The sequence below is a fragment of the Anguilla anguilla genome, chromosome 5, assembly GCF_013347855.1.
Source record: "Anguilla anguilla isolate fAngAng1 chromosome 5, fAngAng1.pri, whole genome shotgun sequence".
In the NCBI taxonomy this organism is placed as follows: Eukaryota; Metazoa; Chordata; class Actinopteri; order Anguilliformes; family Anguillidae; genus Anguilla; species Anguilla anguilla.
Window position 1 is genome coordinate 65562810 of NC_049205.1, and position 27719 is coordinate 65590528.

The 27719-nt window shown below is 46.6% G+C and overlaps 2 protein-coding genes across 3 annotated transcripts; both read left to right on the forward strand.

The window, feature by feature from the left end:
• Window positions 1-1916: 1916 nt before the first annotated feature.
• Window positions 1917-7658, forward strand: LOC118228395 (docking protein 1-like). Its single transcript, XM_035419882.1, has 5 exons — window positions 1917-2207; window positions 4026-4310; window positions 4653-4722; window positions 5801-5973; window positions 6559-7658. Exons 1-5 carry the CDS (start codon window positions 2151-2153, stop codon window positions 7153-7155), a joined length of 1182 nt encoding a protein of 393 aa, XP_035275773.1. The 5' UTR covers window positions 1917-2150; the 3' UTR covers window positions 7156-7658.
• A 735-nt stretch (window positions 7659-8393) lies between these two features.
• LOC118228394 (semaphorin-4F-like) lies at window positions 8394-26233 on the forward strand. 2 transcript variants are annotated; one of them, XM_035419880.1, is made up of 15 exons: window positions 8394-8606; window positions 8857-8966; window positions 12922-13061; window positions 13340-13399; window positions 13865-13963; window positions 19488-19599; window positions 19969-20082; window positions 20406-20557; window positions 21597-21778; window positions 22539-22671; window positions 22997-23210; window positions 23322-23425; window positions 23534-23679; window positions 25200-25255; window positions 25361-26233. In XM_035419880.1, the coding sequence occupies exons 2-15, from the start codon at window positions 8873-8875 to the stop codon at window positions 25786-25788; spliced, it is 2034 nt and encodes a 677-aa protein (XP_035275771.1). In that variant the 5' UTR covers window positions 8394-8606; window positions 8857-8872; the 3' UTR covers window positions 25789-26233. The 2 variants fall into 2 exon arrangements, with proteins under 2 accessions (XP_035275771.1, XP_035275772.1); XM_035419881.1 differs by lacking the exon at window positions 12922-13061.
• Window positions 26234-27719: the final 1486 nt, after the last annotated feature.

Here is a 27719-nt window from a genome sequence, read left to right on the forward strand (position 1 = left end):
GAATTGTTTATTGATGCTGTAAAACTAATAATGAAAGTACTGTTTCAAGATTACGGCTTAGTTAGTGGTGCAGTGAACGGTGCTGTTGCCTCACAGCCGGAGGTAGTATGTTCAGATCCCTGCCCTTAATTTTTTATGCACAAAGCACTTACCCCTTGTGGTTCTGACATCAATATTCTCCTGTCCGTGGATCTTGTTTTTATTCAGCCTGGCAATGTATTGAATCAGTGGTTTTCACGGAGATGGTCCAAGTGTACGAAGCGGTTTTTCGTGCATGTCGTTTTAAATCGGGAATGACTGCTACATTTCGCGATCTTCCCTGACATAAAGGGATGTTCGGTGGGTCGGGGGTACTGAGTCCACTTGTGACGCCACACAGCCAATGGCGTCACAAAGCTTCTCTCAAAAGCCCGTTCTATTCGGGTCCGTTTTAAAAATGCACGATTCGTGGTCAATAAATATTTTGGTGAATATCGAAAGTCTCCGCAGCCGGAGAGTGAGGTACCTGAGGACTATTTTATATGTCCGCTCTGTCCGCGAATTTCCAATAAGCTATGTAGGCTGCTGAACTCTCGACTTTAGTCCCCTTTATCATTTATTAGCGTGCCCAGATGTCACATTGTAATTATGACTTGTCAAAGTGCATTTGTAGATATCTAAAATGTAATCATGGTTAGTCAAGCGAAACTATTAAATGTTAAAAGGGCTTGCTATAATTTTGACAAGTTAAAACAGAATTACATCTCCAATGATCATTCGTAAGTGTGACGAGTCGAATGACGAAATCTATGACAACATTATTAATCAACATAAAATATTTTTTAACGAGTCAAAATGTATTTGCAGATATCTTTAATTGTCATTCTTCCTAGTGAAAATACATTTGTAGATGTATAATGTAATTACGGATCGTCTAGTGAAAATATTAAATGTTAAAAGGGCCTTCAATCGTTTCTTCACAAATAAGATTCGTTTGTTGAAGGTCGAACTGTTCGTTCCTCTGGCGTACAGGCACCCCTGAGACGAGTTGCGTCGTGACCGGGCAAACTCCTCCACAGACCTGCTTGCCTTGTAGTTGCACAGAGAGCTTCTTTCAGTCAGACTGATGTGCATCTCGTCGGATGAGTGTTTTAAGGGGTGAAATTATCGTGAACATACTGACGGAATGCGTGTGCCACCTCAACATTAGTGCATCTAGGAAAGCAACACCAACGGAAATACAACTGTAAACCTGCTGCTGTTTCTGATAAAGGATTATCCGATGTTCTTGTTTAAACTTCATACGTTCCTCCTATCCACGTCTGTTGTGTCCACACATCCAAACGATGAGAATAACCCATAAGAGTGAGCCGCACGCCCGAAGTCCAAAGTCCGGTTCTCTAACCTCTTCCCACTTCACCAGCTTACACCCGTGTTTCATTCAAACTCTTAGAGAATGATCGCATCCTCTTAGCGCACACGGGACTTCAACTATTATCTAAAAATAAGTGAGACCTAGAGAGAGAGAGAGAGATGTATTAATTCAATTTACGTATTAATCATCAATATGCCTACTTGTTTAAGTTAATTTAACTTTTTTATTTTTATTTTTATTTATGTTGCAAATGAATGCTTTGATAGTATACTAGTGTGTGGTCATAGGCTACTGGTAAAGCACCTTATTTTTTTTAATAGAGGAGAGGGGGGTACAGAGAAAGAGAGACTGGGAGGCCAGAACGTTTAAAAATGTATAACATATGTTATATTTTCATTGACATCTGTGGCAGAAGGACGAAACAAGTTAAAAAAGAATTATCAATGAAAGAGCGAAAAGGAGGAGGAGACAGGAGAGAGAGAGAGATGAGGAGAGAGAGAGAGAGAGAGAGAGAGAGAGAGAGTATGTTCGTAAAGTGCATGTCACACGCTGTGGAGAGGGGTATTGGCGTCAGACATATAGCCAAACTCCTGGGTGAACAAACCTTCGAGGAGGTTGCTTCTATGGTGATTCACTGACCGCGAAATCGGAAATTAAGAGCTGAGAGTTTTCTAGAAAACTTTTCACGTGCCGCTAATCTTTGTCTATAGGGAATTAGATAAAGAATTCCTGCCTGCAGCTAAAAAGGCTTCACCTAGTTTTGAATGCGGGGATATCAGTTCGCGTAACAGCAGAGATGGACGGGCGTATTAAAGAAGGCCAGCTGTACGTGCAACAACACAAGATCGTCAAGGTAAAAAAATGTACCTTTACGTTCAATTTGAGCGGTGAGCATACTCGTGTTCTGTGTAGAATATTTTGCGTTGCCCCATAGGAGTGTACGTGTGAGTGTGTGTGTATGTGCATGTACGTGTGTGTGCATGTCAGTGTGCCTGTGTATGTGCATGTATGTGTGTGCATGTGAGTGTGTGTGTGCATGCGAGCGTGTCGGTGCATTAGAGTGTGTGAGTGTGCATGTGAGTGTGTGTGTGTGAGTGTGTGTATATATTTGTGTGTGTGTGCGAGTGTGAGTGTGTGTGCATGTGCATGTGTGTATGAGCGTGTGTGTGTGCGTGTGTGAGCATGTGTGTGTGTGAGTGCTTGTGTGTGCGTGTGTCTGTGTGTGTGTGTGTGAGCGTGTGTGAGCGTGTGTGTGTGTGTGTGTGCGTGTGCAAGTGTGAGTGTGTGTGTGTGTGTGTGTGTGTGTGTGTGTGAGCGTGTGTGTGTGTGTGTGTGTGTATCTGCTGCAGGCCAGTGTTTGTCACATTCCACTCTCAGAGGTGTGTCAGTGAGGTGTGTATCTGGGGCAGGTTCAGGCCTGGGTCTGAACGCTCGCATTCCTGCCCGATGAAGCTGTGCTGACACAGTGAGCTGTCAGTACTGCACACACACCAGAGACTCTTCATTATGTCAGTACTGCACACACACCAGAGACTCTTCATTATGTCAGTACTGCACACACACCATAGACTCTTCATTATGTCAGTACTGCACACACACCAGAGACTCTTCATAATGTCAGTACTGCACACGCACCAGAACCTCTTCATTATGTCAGTACTGCACACACACCAGTGAATCTTCATTATGTCAATACTGCAGACACACCAGTGAATCTCCATTATGTCAGTACTACACACACACCAGTGAATCTTCATTATGTCAGTATTGCACACACACCAGAGACTCTTCGTTATGTCAGTACTGTACACACACCAGTGACTCTTCATTAAGTCAGTACTGCACACTCACCAGTGAATCTTCATTATGTCCGTACTGCACACGCACCAGAACCTCTTCATTATGTCAGTACTGCACACACACCAGAGACTCTTCATTAAGTCAGTACTGCACACACACCAGAGACTCTTCATTATGTCAGTACTGCACACGCACCAGAACCTCTTCATTATGTCAGTACTGCACACACACCAGAACCTCTTCATTATGTCAGTACTGCACACACACCAGTGAATCTTCATTATGTCAGTACTGCAGACACACCAGTGAATCTTCATTATGTCAGTATTGCACACACACCAGAGACTCTTCATTATGTCAGTACTGTACACACACCAGTGACTCTTCATTATGTCCGTACTGCACACTCACCAGTGAATCTTCATTATGTCAGTACTGCACACACACCAGTGAATCTTCATTATGTCAGTACTGCACACAAACCAGCGAATCTTCATTATGTCAGTACTGCACACACACCAGTAATTTTCTGATAGTTAGATTCATTGCTTGTTATTGGTATGATATCTCAGATTTAACATGTTTTTTATTCAGCCCTCTTGGCTCAGTCTGCCTTGTGAATTAAATTCCTTTTCACAGTGGGACTTCCTGGTAACATAAAGGCTAAAATACGAACAGATCACTCTTTAGGAATGAACCACAGAAATCATGAATCTAATACTGTTTGAGCTGTTTGGTTTAACTTTGGACATCCCCTCTCTATCTGCCCTCCCTCTCTTCTCTCACCCCCTCTCTCCCCTCTCTCCCCACTCTCCCTCTCTCTCTCACCCCCGCTCCCCTCTCTCCCCCCCCCCCCCCCCCCCCCCCTCAGAAGTGGAAGAGGAGTTGGGGAGTTCTGTTTCTCGACGGCCCTCACGGTGTCGCTCGGTTGGAGGTGTTTGAGGGGGAGAGGCCAAGCAGTGGTGACTGGCGGTCGGAACGGAAGGTAATCCGCCTGTCGGAATGTGTCACGGTCCTGGCCACACCCACAGAGCCCGGCCCAAACGAGGACACGACCTCTTTCTGCGTGCGCACGGTGGACCACGCCTACGTCTTTGCCGCTGACGCGCAGGACTGCACACGCTGGGTAGACGCCATCTGTCAAATTGCTTTTCAGGTGAGGGGTAGTTCTGTGCCGAAACTCTGACCCACACTTTCAGCCCCACCCCAACCCTGTAGCCCCACCCCTGCCATCGGTAGCCCCGCCCCAAATTACTGTAGCCCCGCCTGTCTCCCATGTGACCTCGGCCCTTTGCGTTCAGCCAGTCCTCAGAACACCCTTTTTGCAGGGTCAGTGTGATGGGGGAACGCCTCCTATGAACCTGTCTGTCTGTCTGTTGGTCTGCCTGTCTGTCTGTTTGTTTGTCTGCCTGTTTGTTGGTCTGCCTGTCTGTGTCTGTCTGTCTGTCTGTCTGTCTGTTTGTCTGCCTGTCTGCCTGTGTCTGTCTGCGTGGCACAGGGCGGCAGGGGGACAGGCTCCCAGCAACTCAAGATGGAGGAGAATCTGATCTATGAGTCACGAGAGGAGGGTAAGATTACAGTGTAATTACAATGTTATTACAGCTGTGTTCTGTGTCAGTCAGAAAGGAGGGTGAGAGTGATGTGGTTGTGATGCAGTTTTGATGTGATTGTGATGTGGTTGTGATGCAGTTGTGACACAGTTATGATGCGCTTGTGGTGTGGTTGTGATGTGATTGTAATGTGATTGTTATGCGGTTGTGATGTGGTTGCGATGCGGTTGTGACATGGTTGTGATGCGGTTGTGGTGTGGTTGTAATGTGATTGTAATGCGGTTGTGATGTGGTTGTGATGCGGTTGTGATGTGGTTGTGATGCGGTTGTGACACGGTTGTAATGCGATTGTAATGCGGTTGTGATGTGGTTGTGATGTGGTTGTAATGCGGTTGTGATGTGGTTGTGATGCGGTTGTAATGTGGTTGTGACACGGTTGTGATGCGGTTGTGACACGGTTGTGATGTGGTTGTGATGCGGTTGTGATGCGGTTGTGACACGGTTGTGATGTGGTTGTGATGCGGTTGTGATGCGGTTGTAATGCGGTTGTGATGTGGTTGTGATGCGGTTGTGATGTGGTTGTGATGCGGTTGTGACACAGTTGTAATGCGATTGTAATGCGGTTGTGATGTGGTTGTGATGTGGTTGTAATGCGGTTGTGATGTGGTTGTGATGCGGTTGTAATGTGGTTGTGATGCGGTTGTGATGCGGTTGTGACACGGTTGTGATGCGGTTGTGACACGGTTGTGGTGTGGTTGTGATGCGGTTGTGATGCGGTTGTAATGCGGTTGTGATGTGGTTGTGATGCGGTTGTGACACGGTTGTAATGCGGTTGTAATGCGGTTGTGATGTGGTTGTGATGTGGTTGTAATGCGGTTGTGATGTGGTTGTGATGTGGTTGTGATGTGGTTGTAATGCGGTTGTGATGTGGTTGTGATGTGGTTGTGATGTGGTTGTAATGCGGTTGTGATGTGGTTGTGATGTGGTTGTGATGTGGTTGTAATGCGGTTGTAATGTGGTTGTGACACGGTTGTAATGCAGTTGTAATGCGGTTGTGATGCGGTTGTGACACGGTTCTCCCTGTTGGTTCCCTCAGGTCGGCGGTTCTGGGTGAGCGTGCAGCAGACGGAAGCGTCAGAGCGTTGTGGCCTGCAGGGGGCGTACTGGCTGAGTGTGGACGACCATTCGCTCATCCTGACTGAGAACCACACCCAGAAGATCCTGCTGGCCTGGCCCTACAGGCTTCTGCGTCGTTATGGACACGACAAGGTCAGAGGTCACAGGGTCACCAAGGTTTTGGAGCGTGTGACAGAAGAATGTGCCATCTGAAAATAACCACAGCTAAAGCTCTGATTCTATACACACATGACTAACTGTTACATAATCAGTATTGTACCTTATCGGACCTATGTTTTGTAGTTGTTCCAATGACCTTCAGTATGCACTTATTGTATGAACGCTTTGGATAAAAGCGTCAGCCAAATAATGAATGTAATGTAATGTAGTGTAGTGTAATGTAATGCAATGTAATGTAGTGTAGTGTAATGTAATGCAATGTAGTGTAATGTAATGTAAGATAATGTAATGTAGTGTAATATAATGTAAGATAATGTAATGTAAGATAATGAAATGTAATGTAAGGTAGTGTTGTCTGTAGTGTAATGTAATGTAAGATAATGTAATGTAGTGTAATGCAATGTAATGTACGGTAGTGTAGTGTGTAGCGTAATGCAATGTAATGTAAGGTAGTGTAGTGTGTAGTGTAATGTAATGTAGTGTAATGTAGTGTAATGTAATGTAAGGTAGTGTAGTGTAATGTAGTGTAATGTAATCTAATGTAATGGTCTGTTTCAGGGCATGTTTTCGATGGAGGCCGGGCGGCGTTGTGAGTCTGGTCCGGGGGCCTTCACCTTTAACACCGCACACGGTGACCAGGTCTTTGCCTGCGTGGAGGCAGCCATCCGGGAGCAAAGGATCCTGGCGGAGGAGGGGCCTGGCAGTGGCTCCTCCCCCTGTGAGCCAGGGGGGAGGAGCCCTAGGCCACTGAGTGGTGCCGCCCTGCTGGATGACCCCAGCAGTGTGTACTCTCTACCGCTGGACTGTGTGTGTGAGCCTGCAGATGCCCCCGAGCCAGTTTACTCTGCCCCCCTGGATCACATTGACGCCCTGCCCAGGCCTCACCATGGCAACGTGCCTGACCAGTACTCTGAGCTGAATGACCAGGCTGGGTTGGGGCTGGAGGGGACTGTCTGCTGCAGACCAGAGAGGCAGGGGGCGCTGCGGGGGACCCCCAAATCCTTGCGGACCAGGGCGACCCCTGACCCCAGTGACCCCCACGACCCTGATGACCCCAACACCCTGTACAGCCAGGTCTCCAAACATGCCTCTCCAAACATCACCTGGGACCCGGACTCTGATGACATAATCTACGACAACCTGGGAGTCATTTAACCTTTTACCTTTAACCCCATCCACTGGTCAGCATTCTGGGCAAAGACAAAGCTCCAGGCCTGATCGTGCACTGCGTTTACCGCACTCTGTCTGTCTGTCTGTCCGTCTGACTGTCTGTCTGTAGGAGTGTGGTACCTCAGAGTTACAGCACTCTGTCTGTCTGTCTGTCCGTCTGTAGGAGTGTGGTACCTCAGAAGCAGGCAGACACAGAAGCAGAGCTGCACATGTATCAGCCCCCTCTCCACCAGTGCCACGCTGTAGATTGCCACTCTTAAAGGTCAAAACGCAACCTATGGTGGCCTGTCCTGGACAAAATTACACTCTGTGCAGCAGGGAAAACCCATGGAAATGAGCAAAGGTATTGCTGTGTGATTACTAAGATCAACTGAGGTGTGAGATTTTAGTTCTGTTGTACACAAACTAACTTATGAACAAAACTGTACTGTCAATGTATTAAAATGTTTTGTTTTAAAAAAATGAATAATGATGAATACCATGTTAAAATGCCATCCAAATGACAAGTGGTTGTTATTTATAATAATCTGTAAAGTGGGTTTAATGTACCAGGAGTTGAAATGAGGACAAACCATCTAGTATTACATATGCTCACCTACACTTAGTGAAATTAATGCTTAGTGAGTTGAATACACCAAGCCAAACACAGACACACACACACACACACACACACATACACAGACGCACACGCATGCACACAGACACGCACGCATACATGCACGCACACACACAGATACACTCACTCACAGGTACACTCACACACGTGTGCACACAGACACGCATGCACACACATACACACGCGCACTACAAAAAGTTCAGTTTGTTCGTGCTCTTTGTTTAAGTATACTTTTTAAATGTAAAAGGTTATTACTGTTTGGTTTAACAGCACAGTCACAACCTCATCATCTCAAGATTGCAACAGCACAGAAATCTAACACCATAAATGCTGCAATAGGATCATAGCACTTCAAATCAATAGCAAGACCATAATCTATGCAGTCGTTCAAAGAACTCATCGCAGTAATTTCACTGTCTTCATGAGTTATTACCTTCTTTTTTTTTTACCACCGAGAGGCCACGTGCCGTTGCAACGGTCTTATTAGGGAGGGAGGGAGGGTGGTAACATAGGCTATTACAAGAAGGAAAAGTATGCAACTGGCCACAGCATTAAGTATGAAGGCTGCACGCAATCGCAATCCCAGCATCGTAGGCGTAAATGAATACACCTGTCCGTTTCTGTGGGCGGAGCTGAGAGTATACTCTCGCAAACTTCAGGTGCAGAACAAAACGGGTTTCTTTATTTACACATTTAAAAGGCTGGAATTTATTCAGGGAAGAACGAGAACATTAAAAATGTCGGGGAAATGGCACGTTCATATTGAAGTATAACGTGTGCTCGGCTGTGTCTTCCTGAATGATAAGACATGATTTAAAGAGTGAGTTACGTTTTGTTACAAGTACCGTCTTTTAATTTAAATATCGACGATTATACCGTCGCTCTCTTCCAGTCTGGCTGCAAGCCATTCAGTTGTGTTTTCTTTATACTGGACGATTGGAATAAGAGAATCCTTTAAATTAATCGCGCCTTTTCAAGTGCAGCTTGAGTTCCTGCAGTTCCGTGTATAACGACATCTAAGATTTACCTACGCAAAACTGACAGGTCAAAAACGTTGATCATGTTTCCAGTTTTGTTCCCCGGAAGATGAAGACGCCCGTGACAACGGTAGCCGGCGTGTTTCTGGAGTTCTGCATCATCGCCTGCAGCCGGACTGCCAGTCTAGATGGCAAAACTGGAGGTAAACTGGGTTGGGTAAATCCAGTGGGGGGAATGAGAGTTCACCTTTCTTACACATTTAAAAGTGAGCGGATGGAAGCAGCGAGTGTCTGCGGTGGGCTAAAGTCTGTCTGTACATCAGTCATTGTAGAGTCCTAACGCGCGAGCGCGCTATAGGCTAGAATAGTTACATGTTTTGAATATTAGAGCCTGATTTATACTGCGTCCGCACGACCCTCTCGACATGCGTCGCATGACACAATTACCTAATTTTAACTCCAAAAAGTGTCGCGTGCCAGTGGAATGTAGTTATGCCCGACAACGTTGTAGCTACTTTGTCGCGCAGTGTTAATTTGACAGTCGACCGAATTCATTGTCATGGATGCGTTTTTTCCCCCTTCACTTCATTTTTGGCTGGACCTCAACAGCGGGGCCAGCCCTACAAACGCGAATGTCTGTGACTGAATGAGTGAGTGAGTGATGAAGTTACACCATTGGTCGGCCGGTCCAGCCATATGCTAGGTTTTGACCTGGTCTTGTTTGGTTTTGACCCATGTGATAAACATGGAGGGTATAAGAGGAAAAACTTGTAGGGATGGATACGGTTAAGTCATTTAACCGGTTAGCCGACATCCTAAAATAGTTGAAATGCCTTCATCCAGCGTGTAACTCATCTGCGTAACTAGGCTCGAACATATTTGCATTGTTTTCCACCCGTTTCGTTTATGTGACTGACAGAGCGGCTTTTTTCTGTTCACTTTTTTTAAAAAAAAACGACTTTTCTTCCTCTTTTGCTCAATAATTTCACCGGGCGCCGCCATGTTTTCATGAAGGTAAACATCAACCGTTTGGCGTCTCGCTACCATAGGGACAACAGAACCCTCCCCGCGAGACTTCCCCCAAGTATAAATGTGAAATGTCCTGCGGCACTTTTTTGTGACGTGACACTCGTCAAAAAGGTCGTTTGACGAAGTATACATCAGGCTTACACCGACTACCTTCCCGGGTTTCTCATGCTCCTGCAGCACGTTCCTCAAAGGAAGTTGAGCTGTGTTATAAAAGCGTGTAACAGCATCATGTGAGATGTATGGTCAGAACATTAAGGTATCCATGTATAGTTAATATTTGAAAGGGAGTGAGGGCAGCACCTTGACAGACTGTGGTGTGGTTCTGTCTTTTATTTTTTTGGAGAGGAGTGTGGGCGTGTGAGCTGTTCTGTGCTAAGCTCTCTGCTGAACTCTGCTCTGTGTTAAGCTCTGTGCTGAACTTGCTCTGTGCTAAACTCTTTGCTCTGTGCTAAGCTGTGTGCTGAACTCTGCTTGTTCTGCTCTGTGCTGTGCTGAGCTCTGCTCTGTGCTCTGTGCTAAGCTCTGTGCTGTGCTGAGCTCTGTGCTGAACTTTGCTCTGTGCTAAGCTCTGCTCTGTGCTGAGCTCTGTGCTGAACTCTGCTCTGTGTTAAGCTTGTGCTGTGCTGAACTCTGCTCTGTGTTAAGCTTGTGTTGTGCTGAACTCTGCTCTGTGCTAAACTCTGTGCTGAACTCTGCTCTGTGTTAAGCTTGTGCTGTGCTGAACTGTGCTCTGTGCTCTGTGCTAATCTCTGTGCTCTGCTGAGCTCTGCTCTGTGCTGAACTCTGTTTGTGTTAAACTTTTGCTATGCTGAACTCTGCTCTGTGCTCTGTGCTAAGCTCTGTGCTGAACTCTGTGCTAAGCTCTGTGCTGTGCTGGCCGCTCTGCTTTGTGCTCTGTGCTGTGCTGTGCTGAACTTTGCACTTTGCCAAAGTGGAGCTGGCTGTGTGCCACAGGCACTCAAGCACAACACCCATTTACTTAAACAGGTACAACCCTCAGGACAAACCTGTTCAGCCTGCTGAAAGAGGGGGGAGGGGGGGGGAGAGGGGGAAAATAAGTGTATCTGCTTGTCTTGGCTTACATAACACCCACACCTTATTTCAGTGTAGCGCAGGCTGTGTGTGTGTGTGTGTGTGAGAGTGTGTGTGTGTGTGTGTGTGTGTGTGTGTGTGTTTGGTTTATCAATATGAGCTTTCATTAATTTCATAACTGAGTGTTCTCTGGTCTGAAGATCAGGTATCTGAAGTAAGGATCTAGTGAAAAAACCGTGTCTGTTCACTCTGTGTGAGTGGCCCTGTGACACAGCAAATAACATTGACTCACCCACTCACTCACACAAATAACACTGACTGACTCACTCACTCACTCACTCCCTCACACAAATAACACTGACCCACTCACTCACACAAATAACACTGACTCACCCACTCGCTCACACAAATAACACTGACCCACTCACTCACTCACACAAACAACACTGACCCACTCATTCACTCACATAAATAACACTGACTGACTCACTCACTCCCTCACACAAATAACACTGACCCACTCACTCACACAAATAACACTGACTCACCCACTCGCTCACACAAATAACACTGACCCACTCATTCGCTCACACAAATAACACTGACCCACTCACTCACACAAATAACACTGACTCACCCACTCGCTCACACAAATAACACTGACCCACTCACTCACTCACACAAACAACACTGACCCACTCATTCACTCACATAAATAACACTGACCCACTCACTCACTCACTCACACAACTAACACTGACCCACTCACTCACTCACTCACACAAATAACACTGACTCACTCACACAAATAACACTGACCCACTCACTCACCCACTCACTCACTCACACAAATAACACTGACCCACTCATTCACTCACATAAATAACACTGACCCACTCACTCACTCACTCACACAACTAACACTGACCCACTCACTCACACAAATAACACTGACTCACTCACACAAATAACAGTGACCCACTCACTCACTCACACAAATAACACTGACCCACTCATTCGCTCACACAAATAACACTGACCCACTCACTCACTCACACAAACAACACTGACCCACTCATTCACTCACATAAATAACACTGACCCACTCACTCACACAAATAACACTGACTCACTCACACAAATAACACTGACCCACTCACTCACTCACACAAATAACACTGACCCACTCACTCACTCACACAAACAACACTGACCCACTCATTCACTCACATAAATAACACTGACCCACTCACTCACACAAATAACACTGACCCACTCACTCACTCACCCACTCACTCACACACACAAATAACACTAACCCACTCACCCACTCACTCACAGAAATAACACTGACCCACCCACTCACACCTTCAAGGACAAATAACAATGACTCTCTCAAACATGCTTCCGGTGAGATTATGGTAAATGGTAAATGGACTGCATTTATATAGCGCTTTTATCCAAAGCGCTTTACAATTGATGCCTCTCATTCGCCAGAGCAGTTAGGGGTTAGGTGTCTTGCTCAAGGACACTTCGACATGCCCAGGGCGCGGTTTGAACCAGCAACCCTCCGACTGCCAGACAATCGGTCTTACCTCCTGAGCTATGTTGGTTCTGATACTTATGTGCTTTTTCTGTTTGTTTTTAAATTGAGTTGAGTCTGAATTGTAACTGATCTACCTGATAATGTACTGTAGATTTGCATTTTACCAGGAGAGAAATCTCTGCTCAAATTCCCCTTCAGATCAAATGCCCCTTCAACTCAAATTTCCCCCACTCAAAACGCGAAGCATATGCTATTTCTGTTTCCTTTTCAAAATTCAAAATGACAGGAAATCCATTGTTCAGTATTAACAAAGCATCCACCAAACTCTTTCAAGGCCATACATGCCATCTCCCCCTCTCTCCCCCCTCTCCCTCCCTCACCCTCTCTCTCCCCCTTCTCTCTTTCTCTTTCTCTCCCTTGCCCTCTCTCTCTCCCTCCTTCTCTCTTTCTCTCTCTCCCCCTCGTCCCTCTCTCTCCTCCCGTCCCTCTCTCCCCCCGCCCCCTCTCTCTCCCTCTCCCTCCCCCTCCCCCTCTCCCTCCCTCTCTCTCAGTACTGGGTCCAGTGCCATTCTCTGGTGTTTCTAACATCTCCTCCCTCCTGTTGGATGAAGCTTCTGGAATTTTGTACCTGGGAGCTCGTGACACCATCCTGGCTTTGAATGCCTCCACCCTCACGAGCACACACACACAGGTCAGTGTGTATGCACACCTACACACACACACACTCACCCAGAGTTCACACACATGCACATAAATACACACACCCACTTCTCAGAGTACACACACACAATCGCATACATTTGAGTGTAGCTTTTGATCTTTTTTGGTCAAGTGTGTGTGTGCATGAGAGAGAAGAGTGAGCGTGTGTGTGCGTGTGCCTCAGAAACTTTTAATGTGCTCATCAGCAGTAATGACAGTCACTGGTACCAGACAATAACGGTCTGTCTGTGTCTGTGTCTGTGTCTGTAGATCACGTGGAATGTTCCAGAGGAACAGAGGAAGATCTGTGAGACGAAGGGAAAGAGTGAGGTGGGCATGGCTCTGGGGTCTGGCTAGGGCTGGGCTGCAGAGAATTAACTGTGCTAAAGCAGTTCCTTTCACTTGCATTACCCAGAATCCTTTTCATCTTTCACAAATCACTCACAGTACCCAGAATCCTTTTCGTCCTTCGCAAATCACTCACGTTACCCAGAATCTTTTATCATCTTTCACAAATCACTCACATTACCCAGAATCCTTTTCATCAGCCGCTAATCACTCACATTACCCAGCATCCTTTTCATCAGCCGCTAATCACTCACATTACCCAGCATCCTTTTCATCAGCTGCTAATCACTCCCATTTCCCAGAATACTTTTCTGGGTTTCTGGGCGGTCCAGGCGCCCTGTGCTCTTCTTCACTCATTTTGTACAGCCTTCAGTATGAGCTCTTTCCTGTGAACATGGGGTGCTGTGAGGACACAGGCCGTGGTTTGCTCTCTTTCGCCCTCTACAGGCTGACTGCCGCAACTACATCCTGGTGCTGGAGTTTGTGAGTGAGGGTCAGATCTATGCGTGTGGCACCTATGCCTTCGATCCGCAGTGCACCTTCATCGTGAGTAACAGTGTCAGCTTTAAGGTCTTTGTCCCCCTTACGGTGGCGGGGGGGTGGGGGGAAGTGTGGGTGGGTTAGAGAGATAAAGGTATGATGGACAGATGTAACACACATGGAGTGAAAAAGCAGAAATTAGGATGGACAGAGAGAAGATTGAAATCAGCATGTGATATAGAAACAGAATGATGTTATAAAAGGAATGTATGCCACTCTGTCTCATAGTGAGTTATCACACACACACATACTCGCACACACACAATCTCACACACACATACGTACTGTAAGGAAAAAAGGACGTCTCTCGAACGTGATGAAAAAGTATAAAGTTTATTTCCAATACCGGCAGTGACAAAGCGCACGAATGACACCTTGGATTCAGCAGAGTCAGAATGAACCACGAACCTTTCCAGAGGCTGCTTCTTATTTGTTTTCGAAGCTTTGATCAGTAGTGTTGAATACACATACCAAGACAGATGTAGTCGGTCCTTGTAACACCTATCAATTAGGCCATAGTGTATTGGCCGTCCTGTTGTGATTGAATTAGCACGTCTGTTGACTTGAATGGTTCCCAATCTCTCACTCCTGGTCGCTATTCTACCATTGTACCAACTGTATTGTGATAATGATAAGATCAAGGGAATGTGTGGCCAGCAGACATATTGGCATCAGAGACAGACTTCTTACAGTCCCCCGTTTGATGCTTATTTGCAATAAAGCATCACATGCACATAGTCTTCATCAGTGGCGGTGCTGTCCTGCCTTAGGTTGCTCTCCTATCACGCGGAGAACCTTACCCGTCATTGGAGCAACACCTCATTCCACTGGTCTTACTCTGAGCGCTGCCTGCTATTGCCTCTGCTTTCCCTGTGGATGTTATCACCACCACAACCTGGGTGCCATGCTGATAAATAATAAACTATAACAAATAGTCAGCGGCCGAGATATTTGAGACTGGGTACTACCCAAGCCAAGGGGACTGCTTTACAAAATATAAGTCTTTGTCGGTTTAGGACAGAACACATACAACAAATCATAACACCTTGAATCAAAATCAGTATCAAACAGATGCATACAGCGGCTTTAAATGTCAAGTTCAAAATCAAATTCTGGGATTTCTTCTACAAATCCTAACTCATCCTCAAGCCTAGTAGACAAAATGTGACGTGTGGTATTTACATATGGAAAATGGTAGGGCCCAATGGACCACGCTGTAGGACCTGAGTGGCAATCAACTCCTTCAGTTTTAGGTTCATTCTTTTTCATTTGTAGGGTATCCATCCAATTTGAAACACCTAATCCGGTTCCCGTAGCTCCTAGAACACCATCCAGGAACCCAAGCAGTTTTTGTCTGGTAGGTGTGGGGGTTGGGCTGTCGCTCTGGAAGTTGGCAGCCACCATGTCATGGTATTTCAGGAATGCTGTTGTCATGAGGTCCTTGTACTGGGTCACGCTCTCCCCCTTGCAGTGCTCGTTCAGATCTGGAGACCATGCTGTCAAGTTCACCAGGACTGGAATATGGACCCATTGGACATTGTTGTTCAGGGCGCCCTGATGTGGTCTTGCAATTATCCCAGACAGAGGTGCTGGGCGCTGCTCTGGGCACTCTTGTGTCATCGCCATCACCGGTAGCATTACAGTCAAGAGGATCTCCCACATATTTATGCTGGTTTTCTGAAATAAAGAGAAGAGAAACAAAAATAGTTATAACCCCCCCCCCCCCCCCCCCCCCTTTTTTTTTTTTTTTTTTTTTTTTTTGTAATATGCTAATACTTCTGGTGTTGAAGCTACTACTGGAGCACAGGTAGGGGTGCATTTATTAAGTTCTCTGTAATCAACACAAAGCCTCCAGGAATTGTCTGGTTTCCGGGTCTGGTTTTCTGGCCATATGGGAGACATTGCTGGTGAAAGACAGGGTTGTATGACGTCCTGTTGCAAAAGAGACTCAATTGTAGATTGAATATAAGGGTTTGCTTCCTCTGGGTACTTATATTGGTGGAGTGATGGAGGATCACGGCCTTGTATATTCACCTCCATGACTTCACAATCTATTCGCCCACAATCATGTTTACTATTAGCGAAAACACCTCTATGTTTTTCTAACCCTTCCTCCAAACCTGCATCGTTAACTCTCAACAATGTATGCAAGTCATATTCTTCCGACTTCTTTATGGCATGCACTGCATGAACATCGGAAATTTCCACAAACTCATCTTTAGACTCAGTATTGCGCCAAATGCAATTGTTGCCATAATCTATAATGTAACCACGCCTTTTCATGATGTCTGAACCTAAAATGTTGCGACCATCTCCTGTTGCACTAAGCCAAGCTTTGTCTTTAAACCTGTCTTTGCCAATTTCAAAGGTAAGGTTATCTGATTGGGAAGCCAGAGACATAGTACCATCAAAGCCTTCTATTGTGATAGTCCTATCACTGTGACTAGGGGTTTCATTAGAATGAATTATGGACAAAGAAGCACCACTATCTACTAACCAATTATCGCATCGGCCTCCAACAGCGATCTGTGTAATTGGTCTACCCCATCTATCACGTGACAAAGGTGCCACGTGCAGCACGGAGGCCTGACACCCCTATGCTGAGTGTGAAGTGGTATTGCTCTTCATCTTAGAAATAGCTGCCTGCAAATCAACATTCTCCGCACTGAGTTTTGTTATTGCTGACTGTATACTACTGAGTGTCTGGCTCAAACTTGAGTGATCAGGACCCTTACTGTGAAAAGATTTGCATTCCTTAGCTATGTGTCCTTCCTTTCCACATGTATAACAAACAAACTTTCCATCCAAATTATAGGGTAATGGCTTCTCCCCTCTTTGCTGCTTAATGTCATCTGGCACATATCCTTCATTTCTCCATGACACAGACCTATGTGAACTATTATTATGAGGCCTTCCTCCAACTGCAGCTACTGGATATCTCTTCTTATTCACCAACCTGCTGTTTTTGGAGTTGTAAAGTTGAGTCATTTTTGTAACTATTTCTGTGTATGGGGTATGGGAGTCTATGTGAAGTGTTAAGGCATCTCGGGTGTATGTGTCACTCTGTGAAATCAATGTAGACTTGAAAATAGGGTCTTGTTGGGTTAAATGTGGCATACCACTATAGTCAGAGAAAGCTTCCCATAATCTAGAAGCATATGCTGCTGGGTGTTCTCCCTGTTGCATTTCTACTTCCTTAATTCTTTCCCAATCTATCTCTCGAGTTCCCAGGACCTCTAGTAGTGCCTTCTTCCTGCTAGCTTTGTCTGCATTTTTGTTCTGTATATCAGTAGAAAGCGCTCTAGCTAAGGCGTGTGGAAGGCATGCAATTAGTGTGACACAAGCATCAGCATCAGTAAGTCTGTGTAGATCTACCGCACGTTCTAGTGATGCAATGAATTCGAGCGGGTCTCTCTTATAAGGCTCAAAGTAACCAATGTTCTTGATTAGGGATTCAATGTCACCAGGTGAGAGAGGCCTAAGTGTAGTGGTTGTACTTGTGCGTTCCCTCTGCCCCCCCTCCCCAGGCTGAATAGTAGTGGTTGAATGTACAGGGGCCATAGGAAACTTAACTGTGTAATCCGAATAGCTATCCCAATTACCCCATGCAGGTTTCCCCCCAAAATTGTTGGTTTTATCATCCTCATTATCTAATTCAGCCACTAATCCCTCAGGAAGGGGTACCCCTACCGCTGCTATGTGTCCTTGCATGATATCTACTGCTCTCTTGTATTTTCCTACACGGTCTGAATTGCTAGTGTGAGTTCTGGGAGTCAGATTGGTACATTTACTAATCAAGTAATCATACGCCGCTTGTGCACGATTCAAGTCATTGGCTGTTTTTTCTAGTGACGACATAAGATTCTGATTATTGTTTTCTAGCTGTGCAACCTCCTGCCTCAGCTTTATTTGAATCTCCATGTTAAGCGTGGCATTCACTTTATAGCTTTTAAGAGTGACTGCATTCTCTGCTACTTGCTGTTGAAGAGTATGGTTTTCTATCTCTACAACGTCTAATCTCTTTTTAGTCATTTTGTAAGATGCCAGAATCGCTTGCAATGCTGTAGCAATCTTCCCTTTCTTATTTTTAGGTAATTTCGAATAGTTTTCAAACTGAGACAATGCCCACTCGTAAGGCGCGTCTTGGTTTTCTATCCCTTCAAGCACACTGCTTTTGCCATGTTTAGAAATGTACCTAACCACAAGGTCTTCCATCCTCTAATTTATAGTTAGCTATCACACAATACACGAACAATATTGCCAAACTAGCGTTAATGCGCAATCTAGTCACGTGAATTAGTAAGTGATAAGTTACAGAGTACACCCAATTTAAGAATCTATGTTCCAGTGCTTCGGAACCAATAAATTCTACAGACCAGTTACTTTAGGTCTATGTTCTAACCGTTGCGTTATCTAGTTGCTTTAAGATAAACAACAGCTACCCTGTTCCTGTACTTCGGACACAGGTCGAGGATTCCAGTTACTTTAGGAATACTATTTTAGCATAAAGGTCCCGGTGCTTCGGGCACAATTGATTCTGAAGACCAGTTACTTTAGGCCTACTTGTATCTACAAGTTACAACAGTGCCACACTCCGTCGGGCACGATCCAGTTACTCTTAATTCCAGTGCTTCGGAATTAAAACTCTTACTGCCAGTATGATGGTGAAAACAAACAAACTGTCCCAGTCCTTAAAACTTCTTTCTAGGTTTTTTTTAAACGAGGGGGTTCCCTAAAATACAAACCAGCAGCATAAAAGAAGAAACCGCGTTTCTTACCTTAGTGTCCCCAGTTTTTTTTTTTTTCGGAATTCCTCGCTGGGTGGCTCGCCAGTTGTAAGGAAAAAAGGACGTCTCTCGAACGTGATGAAAAAGTACAAAGTTTATTTCCAATACCGGCAGTGACAAAGCGCACGAATGACACCTTGGATTCAGCAGAGTCAGAATGAACCACAAACCTTTCCAGAGGCTGCTTCTTATTTGTTTTCGAAGCTTTGATCAGTAGTGTTGAATACACATACCAAGACAGATGTAGTCGGTCCTTGTAACACCTATCAATTAGGCCATAGTGTATTGGCCGTCCTGTTGTGATTGAATTAGCACGTCTGTTGACTTGAATGGTTCCCAATCTCTCACTCCTGGTCGCTATTCTACCATTGTACCAACTGTATTGTGATAATGATAAGATCAAGGGAATGTGTGGCCAGCAGACATATTGGCATCAGAGACAGACTTCTTACAGTACATACACGCACACGCACTCACACGCACACGCACAGACACACACGCATACATGCACGCACACGCACACATACACGCACACACACAATCTCGCACACACGCACACACACGTACACACACTCACACACACGCACACAATCTCACACATACACACACACACTCACACACACACACTACACACACAAAATCACACACATATTCACGCACACGCACACGCACCGCACATGCACACACACACACACACACACACACACACACTCACTCTCTCTCATTTCTCTCTCTCTCTGTAGAGAACAGCAGATTTCTCTCTGGAGATGGAGGATGATGGCTCCGTGAGGGTGGAGACAGGGAAGGGGAAGTGTCCGTTTGACCCCAAGTACACACACACTACTGTAACAGCAGGTACAGCAGAACCACACACACACACACACACACATACACACTACTGTAACAGCAGGTACAGCAGAACCACACACACACACTACTGTAACAGCAGGTATAGCACAACCACACACACACACACATACACACACATACACACACTACTGTAACAGCAGGTACAGCACAACCACATACACACACTACTGTAACAGCAGGTACAGCTGAACCACACACACACACACGCACACACACACTACTGTAACAGCAGGTACAGCAGAACCACACACACACACACACACACACACACACACACACACTACTATAACAGCAGGTACAGCAGAACCACACACACACACAGTAGTGCTGTGGTCTCTCTCTTTGTCTGTGCAGATGGGACTCTTTACAGCGCCACCACCAGTAACTTCATGGGTACCACACCCATCATCTCCCGGGCAACGGGCAGGGAGCGGGTCCGTACCGAAGAGTCTCTCAGCTGGCTGAGCGGTGAGACTTCCTGTTTGCTGCAGGGGGTTATGGGATAGCTTTTAGAAGCAAGAGTACTGTATGTGCAGCGTGCTGTGGAAGGGTAAATAATTTATTTTATAGTATATTTATGATTAATATGAATCATAATCATAATCATATTTGGGGGGGGGGGGGCAATTGTTACGTTTCCCAAAGTTGAGGGAGATGTGTCCCTCCTGCCCCCCCCCCCCCCCACATTACATTACAGTGATGAGAATAATATAGTGGTAAGGAACATTGTCCAACAATGTTGAGATTGGTTAGACATGAATGAAATAGACTGTGTGTATGTGTGTGTGCAGCTCCTGAGTTTGTGAGCTCTGCAGTAGTGCAGTTAAGTCAGGACAGCTCTGCTGGAGACGATGATGAGATCTTCTTCTTCTTCACGGAAGTCGCAGAGGAGTACAACTTCTACAGCAAGATCAAAGTGCCCAGAGTGGCACGTGTGTGCAAGGTGCCTGTCTCTCTGTCAGTCTGTCTGCCTGTCTCTCTGGCTACATGTCTATCTGTCTGCCTGTCTGTTTGTCTGTCTGTCTGTTTGCATGTCTGTCTCTCTGTCTGCCTGCCTGTCTGCTTGTCTGTCTATCTGTTTGCCTGTCTGTTTGCCTGTCTGTCTGTCAGTCTGTCTGTTTGCATGTTTGTCTCTCTGTCTGTCTATCTGTCTAAATGTCTGTCTGCCTGTTTGTCTGCCATCCATCTTTCTGTATGTGGTGCTCTCTCTCCCTCACTCCCTCTCTCACTTTCTCTGTCTCAGTTCAATTGAAAGAGCTTAATTTGCGTGAGAAATGTAAACACTTGTATTGATAAGGCATCGGTTAAAAGAAATATAGATTAAATAAAAACATTAAGTGAATGCTGATAAAAAAACTTGGCTAATTTATGCTAAAATATCTCATCAAAATACATAGTTGATAAATGAAAAAAAAACAGTAGTTTATTATGTCATTTTTTAACTTAGTATTTGTATAGTGCACAGTATAACTGGTTTATACTGTATACTCACATATTAGGTTATGTATATTCACAGCACATATATATCCACAGATATGAATTCATATTAGTTCAGCAACCTATCACACAGTACACTGAGCAGGTGTTTGATCTCACCTAGCTCAGAAGGAGGGGCAGGTGGGACAGGGGCCATTGTGAGGGCTGCAGCGTAGCTGGGCTGGTGTTGGTGGGGGTGTGCTCTGGGGGGCGGGGGCCTTATGGGGGGCTGCGGGGTGCTGGGTGGGCGCAGGGTTTTGGAGTGATGACCGCTGCTGTCAGGCTGATGTGGGGCCCGAGGACGGTGACCGACGGCGTGGGGGGGCTGATGCCTGAGATGGGGCCTGTTGATGGTGGAGGGGGGCTGGATGGATTGCGTCCCAGTGCCACGTCTTTTAGCGTTTTAGCAAAAACTCTCTCTCTCTCGGTCTCTCTCTCTCTCATTCTCTGTCTCTCTGTCTCTCTGTCTCTCTGTCTCTCTCTGTCTTCATGTGTCTCTCCCTCAGGGGGATGTAGGAGGTATGAAGACGCTGCAGAAGCGTTGGACGTCCTTCCTGAAGGCGGGACTTGTGTGTGAGGACAGAGAGAGAGGCGAGCGCTACAACATCCTGCGTGCCGTCCACACCCTCGAGCACCAGCCCGGAAAGCCACACAGCACACACTTCTACAGCATACACAGCTCAACATGGTACAGCGCTTATACACTACACACACACACACACACACCCAACAGCACCAGCCCGGAGAGCCACACAGCACACACTTCTACAGCATACACAGCTCAACATGGTACAGCGCTTATACACTACACACACACACACACACCCAACAGCACCAGCCCGGAGAGCCACACAGCACACACTTCTACAGCATACACAGCTCAACATGGTACAGCGCTTATACACTACACACACACACACACACACACACACCCAGCAGCACCAGCCCAGAGAGCCACACAGCACACACTTCTACAGCATACACAGCTCAACATGGTACAGCGCTTATACACTACACACACACACACACCCTACACACACACACACACAAACACACACACACCCAGCAGCACCAGCCCAGAGAGCCACACAGCACACGCTTCTACAGCATACACAGCTCAACATGGTACAGCGCTTATACACTGCACACACACACACACCCTATACACACACACTACACACACACACGTGCACGCGCACACACACACACCACACATGCGCGTGCGCACACACACACACACACTGTACACATGCACACACACACACACACACACTGTACACATGCACACACACACACACACACACACGCACACAAAAACACATTTTCCATACACATGCAGTATAAAGTTTATCTTGGTTTGCAGGGACTCAGTGTGTGTTTGCAGGGACTCTGTATCCGCAGTGTGTGTGTTTGCAGGGACTCTGTATCCGCAGTGTGTGTGTTTGCAGGGACTCTGTATCTGCAGTGTGTGTGTACAGCCTGGCTGATATTCTGGAGGTCTTGAAGGGCCCATTTAAACAAAAGAAGAGCTGCGAGAGCTCATCCAATCCAGAGACTCTCCTCAGGCCCCGCCCTGGACAGGTATGCCCCGCCCACATAATACAGTTCTCCTTATTGTACCTTACCCTGTAGCTGTTCCTTTCCATGTAACTGCTCTCTGTAGCTGTTCTTTACACTGCAGGTTTTCCCTGCAGTGTAGCTGTTCCTTACAGTACATTGCAGCTGTTGCTTATCATGTAGCTGCTCCTTATCATTTAGCTGTTCCTTATTCCATAGCTGTTGCTTATTCTGTAGCTGTTCCTTGTCTTGTAGCTGCTCTCTGTAGCTGTTCTTCACCATGTAGTTGTTCCTTACCCTGTAGCTGTTCCCTGTAGCTCCTCCTGCTGATCTCCCTGTTGCTCCACAGTGCATCAGCGCGGCCCTGAAGGCTGAAGGGTTTGAGTCCTCTCTCAGTCTGCCTGATGACGTGCTGTTCTTCCTGAGGGACCACCCCTTGATGGAGAACAGTGTGGTAGCAGTGCCCCTCATGGTCCGGAGGGGAATTACATACACCAAGATTGCTGCTACTTTGATGTCTGTATCCAATGATAACCCTGCTGCCATTCTACACCTGGGCACAGGTGAGAGGAGCACAAGAGGTGAACAAAGCAGGAAGTGATTCTAAGAAATGTGTAATATGTGTTCATGCATATGTGTGTGTGTGTGTGTGTGGGTGTGTGTGTTTCTCACAGATACAGGGGAACTGCACAGAGTCTCAGTGGGGGGTCAGTCTGCCACTCTGCTCCAGGAGATCCCACTGTTCCACACACCCGTGAACAACATCTTATTACACCAGGTACTGTACACACACACACGCACACAGGGCACACATTCACACACACACACACACACACACATGCACACACTCTCTCTGACTGTGTCTCTTTGTGTCTTTGTGTTTCAGGACCAGGTGATAGTGAGCTCAGGTGTGTCAGTAGCTTGTCTTCCTGCAGGGGGCTGTGGCCTGTACCCCAGCTGTGAGCTGTGTGCCCTCACCAAGAGACATGGTTGTGTGTGGAGAGAGGGGGTCTGTACCCCCATCACATCCAGGTCAGCTTTCGCACACCTACATCACATCCCTATATCACATGCCTACCTCACATCGCTACGTCACATCCCTGTATAAAATCCCTATAGCACAGTGGTGTCAAACTCGTGCCATGGAGGGCCGTGTGTATGCAGGTTTTCATTCCAGCCTCAGATCTTGATTATATAATTAGTTAAATTATTTGCTGAATTAGGGATGCAGGTTTGTGCACAATGGTGACCCGACGTCTATGGTGACCCGCATTGTCTAAATAAAAATTTTCTTATATTCTGTGCTTCAATGCAGTTAAACGCATATGGCTGAATGAGTAATTGGACTCAATTAAGGCAGCATTAATTGGTTGGAATGAAAACCTGCATACACACGGCCCTCCATGGCACGAGTTTGACACCACTGCTATAGCACATCTCTATAATCACACACCTACATCACATCCCTACTGTATATCACATCCCTACATCACATCCCTATATCAAATCCCTATATCACATTATATCACACACCTACATCACATCGCTACATCACATCTCTATATCAACACCTACATCACATCCCTACTGTCTATCACATCTCTATATCACACACCTATATCACACACCTATATCACAGACCTACATCACATCTGTATATCACACTCATGCATCACATCCCTATATCACAAACCTACATCACGTCTATATCACACACCTACATCACACATCTACACCACACACATACATCACATCCCCATATCACATCTCTATATCTCATCTCTATATCACACACCTATATCTACATCACATCCCTATATCACATCTCTATATCATGCACCTACATCACACACATACATCACATCCCTATTTCACATCTCTATATCACACTGTGGTGTGGGGATGGTTGGTTTAAGCAGCCTCACCTGCCCTGTGTCAAGCTAATTAGACCTGGCCAATTGGATAATTGGTTAAGAATTAGATAATTGGCCAGGCTAATTGGACCCAGGAACAGGAGTGGCTGCACCTGTGCGTAGTGAGGTAATCACTGCGCACAGGTTAAATCTGCCATCCCCACCCACACAGGGGAGCCTCTCTGTCATGACAGTTTTAACATCTGCTCCTTGGCAGCAACATCTTGCCAACCCTTGTAAATAAATCTTGACTGCTTGAACATCATCTCCCTGTGTCTCTGTGCTGGAGGGCCCCAAGGAAAGCCACTTTGGTGGCCTGTGGCAGGCGTGTTTGCCACACACACCCCTACATCACACGCTATATTACATGCCTATATCACATCTGTATATCACGTCCCTATATCACATTCCTATATCACATGCTATATCATATCCCTATGTCACATCTCTGTATCACATTCTATATAACATCTCTATTTCACGCTCATACAGATATGGGTCTCTGACTATGTTGGTCTCTGTGTTTTAGGGGCCCTGTGCTGTTCTCTGTGTTTTAGGGGCCCTGTGCTGTTGTCTGTGTTTTAGGGGCCCTGTGCTGTTCTATGTGTTTTACGGACCCTGTGCTGTTCTGTGTTTTAGGGGCCCAGAGGCTGAAGGGCCTGAGGAGCCACAGTGGGTGTGTGAGAGTGCTGAAGGTGAGTCTTAACAGCACCCCCTGCTCGTATCTTATATTGCCTTGTATCCCAAGCAGACTTTAGACAGGACTGACTCCCCCACCCCTCCTCTCCTCCCCCTCTCAGCACGCTGTTCCCCAGATGTGCAGGTGCTCCAGGTGAGGGCGGGGCTGCAGATCCTCCTGCCCTGCGTACAGGTGTCACCCCGCCCCTGCTTCTGGACACACCCCCCCGGGCGCAGCACACGTCTGCAGCACTGGGACCTGGTGGTCATGGTAACCACAGAAACAGTGGGCTCGTACTCCTGCTACTGCCAGGAGGACCGGGCGGGGCAGGAGGGGCGGGCCCAGTGTCTGCGGGCAGCCTATCAGCTGGTCCTGGAGGACCCCAGCACGGGCAGCAGCGTGGGCACCCCCCAGCCCCGGAGGTTCGTAGGGCTGTACCTGGCCTGCCTGTTCCTGGGACTCCTGTTTGTGGCCTTCCTATTCGCCAGGCTCCGAGCGCAGAGCCCCGCCCCTCGCCACCTCACGCAGAAGGAGGGCAGGGCTTCCTGAGGGCCTGCTGAATTCCATCTCAGTTCAGCCGAAATCAACAGAAACTCCGTTCCTGAATGAAAAGCAGTTCATTTCTTGCACTCACTGACTGAGCGGAAGGGGAAGTGACATCAGTGCTCTGGGATGGCTTTGGTGACACCAGCACTTCATTAGCATTTTACTCCAATTTCTTCTTATTTCTGTAGAGAAGCACGCCAGCACCAGAGGCGCTCCCTTTTCCTTTCAGACGTTACTGACGCTGGTCGGCTCACTAACCCCCTAAAGCAGGGAAGCACTGTGTGCACTGGGACTGCAGACGCCTTTAGGGCTCAAATCTTTATGCCAATGTGTTTCTTTTCAGTGTAAATATCCAAAAATCAAGAGTGTTTTTTAGATGTGCTGACCACACATAAACTGGTGTTAATGATGTTGTCGAATCATCATAATAAAGCATTCCATCACCATACCTGCCTGGTAAACACATGGAAATAAAAAAACCATGAGGGGCATTACTTGCAACTGCAAATATGATTTTATTTTATTAATTTTTAGCATTTATTTATTTAGCATCAATTGTGTTATTAGCTGTAGGAGAAGTAGCTGTTTATAAATAGATTCCTATGTTGCAGATGGATAGAAAGGTAGATGCATCAGATGTGTGGATGGACACAACATAACTCAATATTTTTACTTTAGTAATTTTGCCTCCCGGCAGCACAGCTCAGACTTTCTAATTTGATGCATGTACGTAAAATTCATTAAAGAGTCACATGACCAAGTACAGGTGGCTCTGTACTGTCGTACAGCATCAGAACTTGTTATTCAACCAGAACTTCTGTAGTTAAGAAGCAAGGAAGAAAGAGTACAGGAGCTGAGTATCTGGTGCCACTGTGGATCTGTAGGGTAAATGTGTTTTGTATGATCTGTGGGGTAAATGTATTTAGTATCCCCTGTGGGGTAAATGCATTTTGTATGATCTGTGGGGTAAATGTGTTTAGTATCCCCTGTGGGGTAAATGTGTTTAGTATGTATACAGAGTACCAGGGTGGGACGTGCTGTGGTAACAGCAGAGAGCCTGTGGGGGGTGCTGTGTCACTGAACCCCTTCAGATCAGCCAGTGTGCTTCCCTTCCTGTCAACAGGTCCCTGTACCTCTCCGAACTCTGCTGTGCTGGCGGTCAGTTTGGACACAGAGCAGGCTGATTGGAGGGCGTTTGGACTCAGAGCAGGCTGATTGGAGGGCGTTTGGACACAGAGCAGGCTGATTGGAGGGCGTTTGGACACAGAGCAGGCTGATTGGAGGGCGTTTGGACACAGAGCAGGCTGATTGGAGGGCGTTTGGACACAGAGCAGGCTGATTGGAGGGCGTTTGGACACAGAGCAGGCTGATTGGAGGGCGTTGGACACAGAGCAGGCTGATTGGAGGGCGTTTGGACACAGAGCAGGCTGATTGGAGGGCGTTTGGACACAGAGCAGGCTGATTGGAGGGCGTTTGGACACAGAGCAGGCTGATTGGAGGGCGTTTGGACACAGAGCAGGCTGATTGGAGGGCGTTTGGACACAGAGCAGGCTGATTGGAGGGCGTTTGGACACAGAGCAGGCTGATTGGAGGGCGTTTGGACACAGAGCAGGCTGATTGGAGGGCGTTTGGACACAGAGCAGGCTGATTGGAAGGCGTTTGGACACAGAGCAGGCTGATTGGAGGGCGTTTGGACACAGAGCAGGCTGATTGGAGGGCGTTTGGACACAGAGCAGGCTGATTGGAGGGCGTTTGGACACAGAGCAGGCTGATTGGAAGGCGTTTGGACACAGAGCAGGCTGATTGGGAGGGCGTTTGGACACAGAGCAGGCTGATTGGAGGGCGTTTGGACACAGAGCCAGGCTGAATTGGAGGGCGTTTGGACACAGAGCAGGCTGATTGGAGGGCGTTTGGACACAGAGCAGGCTGATTGG

Excerpts from the sequence above, each read along its gene's own strand:
- LOC118228395 (XM_035419882.1), top strand. The coding sequence starts at position 2,151 with ATGGACGGGCGTATTAAAGAAGGCCAGCTGTACGTGCAACAACACAAG. Across the intron at positions 2,208-4,025 it reads AACAACACAAGATCGTCAAG|AAGTGGAAGAGGAGTTGGGG; the intron begins GTAAAAAAATGT and ends CCCCCCCCTCAG. Across the intron at positions 4,723-5,800 it reads CTATGAGTCACGAGAGGAGG|GTCGGCGGTTCTGGGTGAGC; the intron begins GTAAGATTACAG and ends TGGTTCCCTCAG.
- LOC118228394 (XM_035419880.1), top strand. The coding sequence starts at position 8,873 with ATGAAGACGCCCGTGACAACGGTAGCCGGCGTGTTTCTGGAGTTCTGC. Across the intron at positions 23,680-25,199 it reads TGTACCCCCATCACATCCAG|GGGCCCAGAGGCTGAAGGGC; the intron begins GTCAGCTTTCGC and ends TCTGTGTTTTAG. Across the intron at positions 25,256-25,360 it reads GGTGTGTGAGAGTGCTGAAG|CACGCTGTTCCCCAGATGTG; the intron begins GTGAGTCTTAAC and ends TCCCCCTCTCAG.